This window comes from Oncorhynchus keta, unplaced genomic scaffold (genome assembly GCF_023373465.1).
Source record: "Oncorhynchus keta strain PuntledgeMale-10-30-2019 unplaced genomic scaffold, Oket_V2 Un_contig_2103_pilon_pilon, whole genome shotgun sequence".
In the NCBI taxonomy this organism is placed as follows: domain Eukaryota; kingdom Metazoa; phylum Chordata; class Actinopteri; order Salmoniformes; family Salmonidae; genus Oncorhynchus; species Oncorhynchus keta.
The window spans coordinates 92,501-105,000 of NW_026282282.1; the positions used below are offsets into that span (position 1 = coordinate 92,501).

Consider the following 12,500-nt stretch of genomic DNA (forward strand, 5'->3'; position numbering starts at 1 on the left):
CAGAAATAGTGATAAAATTAAACACTTACCTTTGATGATCTCCATATGGTTGCAGACAAATCATTACAAACAGTTACCAGCCAAGTAGAGGAGTTACAAAAGTCAGAAATAGTGATAAACTTATCTTTGATGATCTTCATATGGTTGCACTCACAAGACTCCCATTTACTCAATAAATGTTCATTTTGTTTCGATATAAAGCCCCTCTTTATATCCAAAAACCTTCAGTTTTGTTCAGTAATCCACAGGCTCAAACGCAGTCACAACAGGCAGAAGAAAAATCCAAATAGTATCCGTAAAGTTCATAGTAACATGTCAAACAATGTTTATAATCGATCCTCAGGTTGTTTTTAGTCGTAATAATCAATAATATTTCAACCGGACAATAATTTCGTCAAGAAAACAAGAAAGGCTCTCGGTCGTGCATGAAAAACCTCTGGGACACTCATTCAGAGTGACCTTACTCCCTCATTTTTCAGAATACAAGCCTGAAACAATGTCTGAAGACTGTTGACATCTAGTGGAAGCCATAGGAAGTGCAATCTTGAGTCCTAAATCAATGGAATCTGTAAAGGCAGTCAATGGAAAACTACAAACATAAATCCATCCAGGAAATGGGATTGTTTTTTTCTCAGGTTTTTGAGCTAACGTAGTCATTTACAACATTAACGATGTATAAACTGTATTTAAACAATTGTGTATTTCAGAGGGGAGATTACCAGTTAGATATTGATCGTGTATTTCAGAGGGGAGATTACCAGTTAGATATTGATCGTGTTTTTCAGAGGGGAGATTACCAGTTAGATATTGATCGTGTATTTCAGAGGGGAGATTACCAGTTAGATATTGATCGTGTATTTCAGAGGGGAGATTACCAGTTAGATATTGATCGTGTATTTCAGAGGGGAGATTACCAGTTAGATATTGATCGTGTATTTCAGAGGGGGAGATTACCAGTTAGATATTGATCGTGTATTTCAGAGGGGAGATTACCAGTTAGATATTGATCGTGTATTTCAGAGGGGAGATTACCAGTTAGATATTGATCGTGTATTTCAGAGGGAGATTACCAGTTAGATATTGATTGTGTATTTCAGAGGGGAGATTACCAGTTAGATATTGATCGTGTATTTCAGAGGGGAGATTACCAGTTAGATATTGATCGTGTATTTCAGAGGGGAGATTACCAGTTAGATATTGATCGTGTATTTCAGAGGGAGATTACCAGTTAGATATTGATCGTGTATTTCAGAGGGAGATTACCAGTTAGATATTGATCGTGTATTTCAGAGGGGGAGATTACCAGTTAGATATTGATCGTGTATTTCAGAGGGGAGATTACCAGTTAGATATTGATCGTGTATTTCAGAGGGAGATTACCAGTTAGATATTATCGTGTTCAGAGGAGATTACCAGTTAGATATTGATCGTGTATTGATCGTGTATTTCAGAGGGAGATTACCAGTTAGATATTGATTGTGTATTTCAGAGGGGAGATTACCAGTTAGATATTGATCGTGTATTGTGTATTTCAGAGGGAGATTACCAGTTAGATATTGATCGTGTATTTCAGAGGGGAGATTACCAGTTAGATATTGATCGTGTATTTCAGAGGGAGATTACCAGTTAGATATTGATTGTGTATTTCAGAGGGGAGATTACCAGTTAGATATTGATCGTGTATTTCAGAGGGGAGATTACCAGTTAGATATTGATCGTGTATTTCAGAGGGGAGATTACCAGTTAGATATTGATCGTGTATTTCAGAGGGGAGATTACCAGTTAGATATTGATCGTGTATTTCAGAGGGGAGATTACCAGTTAGATATTGATCGTGTATTTCAGAGGGGAGATTACCAGTTAGATATTGATCGTGTATTTCAGAGGGAGATTACCAGTTAGATATTGATTGTGTATTTCAGAGGGGAGATTACCAGTTAGATATTGATCGTGTATTTCAGAGGAGATTACCAGTTAGATATTGATTGTGTATTTCAGAGGGAGATTACCAGTTAGATATTGATTGTGTATTTCAGAGGGAAGAGTACCAGTTAGATATTGATCGTGTATTTCAGAGGGGAGATTACCAGTTAGATATTGATCGTGTTTTTCAGAGGGGAGATTACCAGTTAGATATTGATCGTGTATTTCAGAGGGACATTACCAGTTAGATATTGATTGTGTATTTCAGAGGGGAGATTACCAGTTAGATATTGATCGTGTTTTTCAGAGGGGAGATTACCAGTTAGATATTGATCGTGTATTTCAGAGGGGAGATTACCAGTTAGATATTGATCGTGTATTTCAGAGGGAACAGTACCAGTTAGATATTGATTGTGTATTTCAGAGGGAACAGTACCAGTTAGATATTGATCGTGTATTTCAGAGGGAGATTACCAGTTAGATATTGATCGTGTATTTCAGAGGGAGATTACCAGTTAGATATTGATCGTGTTTTTCAGAGGGAGATTACCAGTTAGATATTGATCGTGTATTTCAGAGGGAGATTACCAGTTAGATATTGATTGTGTATTTCAGAGGGAGATTACCAGTTAGATATTGATTGTGTATTTCAGAGGGGAGATTACCAGTTAGATATTGATCGTGTATTTCAGAGGGAGATTACCAGTTAGATATTGATTGTGTTTTTCAGGGGAGATTACCAGTTAGATATTGATTGTGTATTTCAGAGGAGATTACCAGTTAGATATTGATCGTGTATTTCAGAGGGGAGATTACCAGTTAGATATTGATTGTGTATTTCAGAGGGGAGATTACCAGTTAGATATTGATTGTGTATTTCAGAGGGGAGATTACCAGTTAGATATTGATTGTGTATTTCAGGGGAGATTACCAGTCAGATATTGATATTGATCGTGTTTTCAGAGGAACAGTACCAGTTAGATATTGATCGTGTATTTCAGAGGGAACAGTACCAGTTAGATATTGATTGTATTTCAGAGGGAACAGTCAGATAGTTAGATATTGATCGTGTATTTCAGAGGGGAGATTACCAGTTAGATATTGATCGTGTATTTCAGAGGGAACAGTACCAGTTAGATATTGATTGTGTTTTTCAGAGGGAGATTACTCGTAAACTGACGTTCCCGAAGCAGCCCACCAACCCCTTCCTGGAGATGGTGAAGTTCCTGTTGGAACGCATCGCTCCTGTCCACATCGACTCAGAGGCCATCAGGTAAATACATGGTGTGTGTGTGTGTGTGTGTGTGTGTGGTTATGTGTGATGTCTCTCTGCTCTGGTCTAGCTGTTGAATAAGAGGTTATATAATGTTATATGTGATGTCTCTCTGCTCTGGTCTAGCTGTTGAATAAGAGGTTATATAATGTTATATGTGATGTCTCTCTGCTCTGGTCTAGCTGTTGAATAAGAGGTTATATAATGTTATATGTGATGTCTCTCTGCTCTGGTCTAGCTGTTGAATAAGAGGTTATATAATGTTATATGTGATGTCTCTCTGCTCTGGTCTAGCTGTTGAATAAGAGGTTATATAATGTTATATGTGATGTCTCTCTGCTCTGGTCCAGCTGCTGAATAAGAGGTTATATAATGTTATATGTGATGTCTCTCTGCTCTGGTCTAGCTGTTGAATAAGAGGTTATATAATGTTATATGTGATGTCTCTCTGCTCTGGTCTAGCTCTGAATAAGAGGTGAATAATGTTATATGTGATGTCTCTCTGCTCTGGTCCAGCTGATGATGAAGAAGGTGTCATAATGTTACATGCCATCCTGCTCTGGTCCAGCTGTTGAATAAGAAGGTTATGGATGTTATATGGGATGTCTCTCTGCTCTGGTCTAGAGAGGGAATAAGAGGTTATATAATGGGATATGTGATGGGATGAGGAGCTGTTGAATAAGAGGTTATATAATGTTATATGTGATGGAGGGATGAATAAGAGGTTATATAATGTTATATGGGATGTCTCTCTGAGGGATGAGGAGAGAGGGGATGGATGGGATATGTGATGTCTCTCTGCTCTGGAGGGATGAATAAGAGGTTATATGGATGGATGAGTGAGTCTCTCTGAGTGGGGATGGAGGGATGAGGAGAGGGAGGGAGATGATGAGGGGATGGAGGGATGAGAGAGGGAGGGGACTGGAACTACTGAAGGTATGGATGGAGGGATGAGGAGAGAGAGGGATGAGAGGGATGAGGGGATGGAGGGATGAGGAGAGGGGGATGGAGGGATGAGGGAAGGGGGAGGGAGGGATGAGGAGTGAGGGAGGATGGAGGGATGAGGAGTGAGAGGGGATGGAGGGATGAGGAGAGGGGGAGGATAGGGGATGGAGGGAGAGGAGAGGGAGGGGACTAGAACTACTGAAGGTATGGATGGAGGGATGAGGAGAGAGGGGATGAAGGGATGAGGAGAGGGGATGGAGGGATGAGGAGAGAGGGAGGATGGAGGGATGAGGAGAGAGGGAGGATGGAGGGATGAGGAGAGAGAGGGGATGGAGGGATGAGGAGAGAGGGAGGATGGAGGGATGAGGAGAGAGGGAGGATGGAGGGATGAGGAGAGAGGGAGGATGGAGGGATGAGGAGAGAGGGAGGATGGAGGGATGAGAGAGAGGGGGGATGGAGGGATGAGGAGAGAGGAGGATGGGAGGGATGAGGAGAGAGGGGGATGGAGGGATGAGGAGAGAGGGGGATGGAGGGATGAGGAGAGGGGATGGAGGGATGAGAGAGAGAGAGAGGGAGGATGGAGGGATGAGAGAGAGGGAGGATGGAGGGATGAGGAGAGATAGGGATGGAGGGATGAGGAGAGAGGGAGGATGGAGGGATGAGGAGAAGGGGAGGGATGGAGGGATGAGGAGAGAGAGGGGATGGAGGGTTGAGGAGAGAGAGAGAGAGGGGATGGAGGGATGAGGAGAAGGAGGGGGATGGAGGGATGAGGAGAGAGGGGATGGAGGGATGAGGAGAGAGAGGGGATGGAGGGATGAGGAGAGGATGGAGGGAGGGGATGAGGAGAGAGGAAGGATGGAGGGATGAGGAGAGAGAGAGGATGGAGGGATGAGGAGAGAGGGGATGGACTGAAGGAGGATGGAGGGGATGAGGAGAGAGGAAGGATGGAGGGATGAGGGAGAGAGGGGATGGAGGGAGGAGGAGGAGGGAGAGGAAGGATGGAGGGATGAGGAGAGAGGGGATGGAGGGATGAGGAGAGAGGGGATGGAGGGATAAAGGATAGAGGAGGGAGGGGAGTGGAACTACTGAAGGTATGGATGGAGGGATGATGAAAGAGGGGATGGAGGGATGAGGAGAGAGGGGATGGAGGGATGAGGAGAGGGGGAGGGAGGGGACTGGAACTACTGAAGGTATGGATGGAGGGATGATGAGAGAGAGAGGATGGAGGGATGAGGAGAGAGGGGATGGAGAGGAGGAGGAGAGAGAGAGGATGGAGGGATGAGGAGAGAGGAGGATGGAGGGATGAGGAGAGGGGAGGGAGGGGACTGGAACTACTGAAGGTATGGATGGAGGGATGATGAGAGAGGGGATGAGGGGGAGAGGGGATGGAGGGATGAGGGGATGGAGGGATGAGGAGAGAGGGGATGGAGGGATGAGGAGAGGGAACGTGGATGAATGGACAGATTAATAACTTTTTCTTGTCTTTCTACTCTTGCCTCTTCTCCTCCCCCTCCTCCTCTTCTCCTCCTCCTCCTCCTCTCCTCTCCTCTCTCCTCCTCCTGGACTCCTCTCTCCTCTTCCTCCCTCTCTTCTTCCTCCTCTTCCTCCTCTTCCTCCTCATCTTCTCCTCCTCCCCTCCTCTTCTCTCCTCCCCCTGACTCCTCTTCCTCCTCCTCTCCTCTTCCTCCTCTTCTCCACCTCTCTCTTCCTCCTCTTCCTCCTCTTCTCCACCTCTCCTCTTCCTCCTCTTCCTCCTCTTCTCCTCCTCTCCTCCTCCTCTCCTCTTCCTCCTCTTCTCCTCCTCTCCTCTTCTCCTCTTCTCCTCCTCTCCTCTTCCTCCTCTTCCTCCTCCTTCTCCTCCTCTTCCTTCTCCTCTTCCTCCTCTTCTCCTCCTCTCCTCTTCCTCCTCTTCTCCTCCTCTCCTCTTCCTCCTCCTTCTCCTCCTGAGGAGAGAGGGAGGATGGAGGGATGATCCTCCTCCTCCTCTCCTCTTCCTCCTCTTCTCCTCCTCTCCTCTTCCTCCTCTTCTCCTCTCCTTCTCTCTTCTCTCCTCCTCTTCTCCTCCTCTCCTCTTCCTCCTCATCCTCATCCTCTTCTCCTCTCCTTCTCTCTTCTCTCTTCTCTCCTCCTCCTCCTCTTCCTCCTCTCCTCCAGGTTCTGTCCTTCACCCACCCCACAGCGTTCCACTCTGCTGAGACATATGAGTCTCTGCTTCAGTGTCTGAAGATGGAGGATGACAAGGTGGCCGAGGCGGCCATTCAGATCTTCAGGAACACCGGACAGAAAATAGAGACCGAACTACAGCAGATACGATCGTAAGAGAGGCAGGGAGGGAGGGGGAGGCAGAGAGGGAGGGAGGGGGAGGCAGAGAGGGAGGGAGGGGGAGGCAGAGAAGGAGGGAGGGGGAGGGAGAGAAGGGGGAGGAGGGAGGCAGAGGAGGAGGGAGGGGAGGCAGAGAGGGGGAGGCAGGGAGGGAGAGACAGGGTGGAAGGGAGGAGGGAGGGGGAGAGACAGGGTGGGTGGGTGGGAGGGAGGGAGAGAGAGACTGGGTGGGAGGGAGGGAGGGAGAGAGAGGGAGGGTGGAGGGAGGGAGGGAGGGAGGGAGGGACTGGGTGGGAGGGAGAGACAGGGGTGGGAGGGAGGGGGAGAGACAGGGTGGGTGGGAGGGAGGGAGAGGGAGGGAGGGAGGGAGGGAGAGAGAGAGACTAGGTGGGAGGGAGGGAGGGACTAGGTGGGAGGGAGGGAGAGACAGGGTGGGAGGGACAGAGAGACTGGGTGGGAGGGAGGGAGGGAGGGATGGAGAGACTGGGTGGGAGGGAGGGAGAGACTAGGTGGGAGGGAGGGAGAGACTAGGTGGGAGGGAGGGAGGGACTGGGTGGGAGGGAGAGAGGTATGGAGGGAGAGACTAGGTGGGAGGAGGAGGGACTGGGTGGGAGGGAGAGACAGGGTGGGAGGGAGAGACTGAAGTTAATTTATAGGGTAAAGGGTCCTCCCTGTAGTCAGTCTGTTAACCTCCTCTCCTCCCTCCCTGTAGTCAGTCTGTTAACCTCCTCTCCTTCCTCCCTGTAGTCAGTCTGTTAACCTCCTCTCCTCCCCTGTAGTCAGTCTGTTAACCTCCTCTCCTCCCTGTAGTCAGTCTGTTAACCTCCTCTCCTTCCTCCCTGTAGTCAGTCTGTTAACCTCCTCTCCTCCCCCCTGTAGTCAGTCTGTTAACCTCCTCTCCTCCCTGTAGTCAGTCTGTTAACCTCCTCTCCTCCCTCCCTGTAGTCAGTCTGTTAACCTCCTCTCCTCCCTGTAGTCAGTCTGTTAACCTCCTCTCCTCCCTCCCTGTAGTCAGTCTGTTAACCTCCTCTCCTCCCTGTAGTCAGTCTGTTAACCTCCTCTCCTCCCTGTAGTCAGTCTGTTAACCTCCTCTCCTCCCTGTAGTCAGTCTGTTAACCTCCTCTCCCTCCTGTAGTCAGTCTGTAGGGGGTAGGAGTAACAGGTTAACCTCCTCTCCTCCCTGTAGTCAGTCTGTTAACCTCCTCTCCTCCCTGTAGTCAGTCTGTAGGGGGTAGGAGTAACAGGTTAACCTCCTCTCCTCCCTGTAGTCAGTCTGTTAACCTCCTCTCCTCCCTGTAGTCAGTCTGTTAACCTCCTCTCCTCCCTGTAGTCAGTCTGTTAACCTCCTCTCCTCCCTGTAGTCAGTCTGTTAACCTCCCTCCTCCCTGTCAGTCAGTCTGTTAACCTCTCCTCCCTGTAGTCAGTCTGTTAACCTCCTCTCCTCCCTGTAGTCAGTCTGTTAACCTCCTCTCCTCCCTGTAGTCAGTCTGTTAACCTCCTCTCCTCCCTGTAGTCAGTCTGTTAACCTCCTCTCCTCCCTTCCTGTAGTCAGTCTGTTAACCTCCTCTCCTCCCTGTAGTCAGTCTGTTAACCTCCTCTCCTCCCTGTAGTCAGTCTGTTAACCTCCTCTCCCCCTGTAGTCAGTCTGTTAACCTCCTCTCCTCCCTGTAGTCAGTCTGTTAACCTCCTCTCCTCCCTGTAGTCAGTCTGTTAACCTCCTCTCCTCCTCCCTGTAGTCAGTCTGTTAACCTCCTCTCCTCCCTCCCTGTAGTCAGTCTGTTAACCTCCTCTCCTCCCTGTAGTCAGTCTGTTAACCTCCTCTCCTCCCTGTAGTCAGTCTGTTAACCTCCTCTCCTCCCTGTAGTCAGTCTGTTAACCTCCTCTCCTTCCTCCCTGTAGTCAGTCTGTTAACCTCCTCTCCTTCCTCCCTGTAGTCAGTCTGTTAACCTCCTCTCCTCCCTCCCTGTAGTCAGTCTGTTAACCTCCTCTCCTCCCTCCCTGTAGTCAGTCTGTTAACCTCCTCTCCTTCCTCCCTGTAGTCAGTCTGTTAACCTCCTCTCCTCCCTGTAGTCAGTCTGTTAACCTCCTCTCCTCCCTGTAGTCAGTCTGTTAACCTCCTCTCCTCCCTGTAGTCAGTCTGTTAACCTCCTCTCCTTCCTCCCTGTAGTCAGTCTGTTAACCTCCTCTCCTCCCTGTAGTCAGTATGTTAACCTCCTCTCCTCTCTCCCTGTAGTCAGTCTGTTAACCTCCTCTCCCTCCCTGTAGTCAGTCTGTTAACCTCCTCTCCTCCCTGTAGTCAGTCTGTTAACCTCCTCTCCTCCCTGTAGTCAGTCTGTTAACCTCCTCTCCTCTCCTCCCTGTAGTCAGTCTGTTAACCTCCTCTCCTCTCCTCCCTGTAGTCAGTCTGTTAACCTCCTCTCCTCCCTGTAGTCAGTCTGTTAACCTCCTCTCCTCCCTGTAGTCAGTCTGTTAACCTCCTCTCCTCCCTGTAGTCAGTCTGTTAACCTCCTCTCCTCTCCTCCCTGTAGTCAGTCTGTTAACCTCCTCTCCTCTCCTCCCTGTAGTCAGTCTGTTAACCTCCTCTCCTCCCTGTAGTCAGTCTGTTAACCTCCTCCTCCCTGTAGTCAGTCTGTTAACCTCCTCTCCCTCCCTGTAGTCAGTCTGTTAACTCTCTCCTCCCTGTAGTCAGTCTGTTAACCTCCTCTCCTCCCTGTAGTCAGTCTGTTAACCTCCTCTCCTCCCTGTAGTCAGTCTGTTAACCTCCTCTCCTCCCTGTAGTCAGTCTGTTAACCTCCTCTCCTCCCTGTAGTCAGTCTGTTAACCTCCTCTCCTCCCTGTTGTCAGTCTGTTAACCTCCTCTCCTCCCTGTAGTCAGTCTGTTAACCTCCTCTCCTCCCTGTAGTCAGTCTGTTAACCTCCTCTCCTCCCTGTAGTCAGTCTGTTAACCTCCTCTCCTCCCTGTTGTCAGTCTGTTAACCTCCTCTCCTCCCTGTAGTCAGTCTGTTAACCTCCTCTCCTCCCTCCCTGTAGTCAGTCTGTTAACCTCCTCTCCTCCCTGTAGTCAGTCTGTTAACCTCCTCTCCCTCCTCCCTGTAGTCAGTCTGTTAACCTCCTCTCCTCCCTGTAGTCAGTCTGTTAACCTCCTCTCCTTCCTCCCTGTAGTCAGTCTGTTAACCTCCTCTCCTTCCTCCCTGTAGTCAGTCTGTTAACCTCCTCTCCCCCTGTAGTCAGTCTGTTAACCTCCTCTCCCCCTGTAGTCAGTCTGTAGGGGTACCTCCTCTCCTCCCTGGTGGGTTAACCCCTCCTCCCTCCCTGTAGTCAGTCTGTTAACCTCCTCTCCTCCCTGTAGTCAGTCTGTTAACCTCCTCTCCTCCCTGTAGTCAGTCTGTTAACCTCCTCTCCTCCCTGTAGTCAGTCTGTTAACCTCCTCTCCCTCCTGTAGTCAGTCTGTAGGGGGTAGGAGTAACAGGTTAACCTCCTCTCCTCTCCTCCCCAGGACCCTGATCCCAGTCCTTCATCAGAAGGCTAAACGTGGGACCCCCCACCAGGCCAAACAGGCTGTCCACTGTATCCACGCCATCTTCTGTAACAAGGAGGTCCAGCTGGCGCAGATCTTTGAGGTAACACACACACACACACACACACACACACACACACACACACACACACACACACACACACACACACACACACACACACAGAGAGAGAGAGTAGGGCTTTGCTGTTAGGTGATACTAAAGTGCCAATAGAAAAGTCATGTATTTCGTGATATTTTGTTACTAGTGGGAAAGTGGGAGGTAAAAAATAAAAATATATTGATTATTAGTTAAATATTCACCCTCCCTGAGTCAATACATGTTAAGATACGATCAAATCAATACAGTCCATCTTTAATTATACCACATAGTACCAAAACATTACCTCATCCAATATATCAATTGTCAATTATGGACACTCCCATCTCAAATACACCCCCTCCTGGACAAGATCTGAGAAGACACTGAGCCTCCTCGGTCCTAGGTCATATACTAGGTCAAGATAAGGGCAACCTCAGAGGAGACATACAACAGTGAGCCTCCTAGGTCATAGGTCATATACTAGGTCAAGATAAGGGCAACCTCAGAGGAGACATACAACACTGAGCCTCCTTGGTCCTAGGTCATATACTAGGTCAAGATAAGGGCAACCTCAGAGGAGACATACAACACTGAGCCTCCTAGGTCATAGGTCATATACTAGGTCAAGATAAGGGCAACCTCAGAGGAGACATACAACACTGAGCCTCCTTGGTCCTAGGTCATATACTAGGTCAAGATAAGGGCAACCTCAGAGGAGACATACAACACTGAGCCTCCTTGGTCCTAGGTCATATACTAGGTCAAGATAAGGGCAACCTCAGAGGAGACATACAACACTGAGCCTCCTAGGTCCTAGGTCATATACTAGGTCAAGATAAGGGCAACCTCAGGAGATATACAATAGGTGAGCCTCCTAGGTCATAGGTCATATACTAGGTCAAGATAAGGGCAACCTCAGAGGAGACATACATTAGTTACAGACACTGAGCCTCCATTGGTCCTAGGTCATATACTAGGTCAAGATAAGGGCACATTCTGTCCTCCTCCCCTCTGATAGGATCATCCCATGGTTTAACAGAACACTGAGCCTCCTTGGTCCTAGGTCATATACTAGGTCAAGATAATTCTGGGCATACTTCAGAGGTTTAGACAGACACATTCTGAGCCTCCTTGGTCCTAGGTCATATACTATGGTTTCACAGACACATTCTGTCCTCCTCCCCAGATAGACATACATTAGTTACAGACATTCATTCCTCCCCAGAATCAATGGTTTAACAGACACATTCTGTCCTCCTCCCCTTCTGACATTCTGTCCTCCCCTCCCCTCATCATGGTTTGACATTCTGTCCTCCTCCCCTTCTGATATTCTTCATATCATCCCATGGTTTAACAGATACATTCTGTCCTCCTCCCCTTCTGATATTCTTCATATCATCACATGGTTTAACAGACACATTCTGTCCTCCTCCCCTTCTGATATTCTTCATATCATCACATGGTTTAACAGACACATCGACATAAGAAGACAAGCCTGACCTCTCCCCTCTCTGAGCCCCTAGTGACTAAACCCGAGCGGGGAAGAAGGGATAACTGCCAACAGTATTATCCAAAAGAAATCATCCTAATGACAAATATCCCTCATATTCATTATTATATAAATAAAACATCTTATTTATCAACCACTAATTCTGATTCTGCCCCAACAGTCTGTCTCTAAGAGCTTTTAAACACCTGGATTGTAAATTATTAGCCCAGGTATAATTCTTCAAGCTCTGTCCAGATGTTGGGTGTCATAAGGTGAATGCACCAATCAGGTTTAAGTCTAAACTGTAACTCGGCAACATTCAGTGTCTTATTGCTAAGCAACTCCAGTGTAGATGTAGTCTTGTTTTGTAGGTTATTGTCCTTCTGAAAGGTGAGTTCCTCTCCCAATCAGGTTTAAGTCTAATCTGTAACTCGGCAACATTCAGTGTCTTATTGCTAAGCAACTCCAGTGTAGATGTAGTCTTGTTTTGTAAGTTGTTAATTGTTCTGGTGAAAGGTGAATTCCTCTCCCAGTGTCTGGTGTAAAAGCAGACTGAACCAGGTTTTCCTCTAGGATTTTGCCTGTTCTTAGCTCCAACCCGTATCTTTTTATCCTGAACAACTCCCTAGTCCTTGCCGATGACAAGCATACCCATACCATGATGCAGCCACCACCATGCTTGAAAATACGGAGGCAGTTACTCGGTGTTGTGTTGGATTTGCCCCAAACACCCACTCTCTCTCTCCCCATCTCTCCTCTCCCCCAGCCTCTCTCCTCTCCCCCAGCCATTCTCTCTCTCCCTCTCTCCTCTCCCCCAGCCTTTCTCTCTCTCCCTCTCTCCTCTCCCCAGCCTTTCTCTCTCTCCCTCTCTCCTCTCCCCTAGCCTTTCTCTCTCTCCTCTCCCCCAGCCACTCTCTCTCCCCATCTCTCC

The 12,500-nt window shown here is 47.9% G+C and overlaps 1 protein-coding gene across 1 annotated transcript in view; it reads left to right on the plus strand.

Moving 5' to 3' along the window:
- Nucleotides 1-12,500, plus strand: part of LOC127920873 (sister chromatid cohesion protein PDS5 homolog A-like) — a 128,793-nt gene that overhangs the window by 61,591 nt on the left and 54,702 nt on the right. Inside the window, exons 17-20 of the mRNA XM_052504901.1 lie at nucleotides 3,081-3,196; nucleotides 5,466-5,481; nucleotides 6,296-6,456; nucleotides 9,960-10,083. Of these exons, the coding sequence (XP_052360861.1) occupies nucleotides 3,081-3,196; nucleotides 5,466-5,481; nucleotides 6,296-6,456; nucleotides 9,960-10,083 (417 nt within the window). The remainder of the gene's footprint in view (nucleotides 1-3,080; nucleotides 3,197-5,465; nucleotides 5,482-6,295; nucleotides 6,457-9,959; nucleotides 10,084-12,500) is intronic.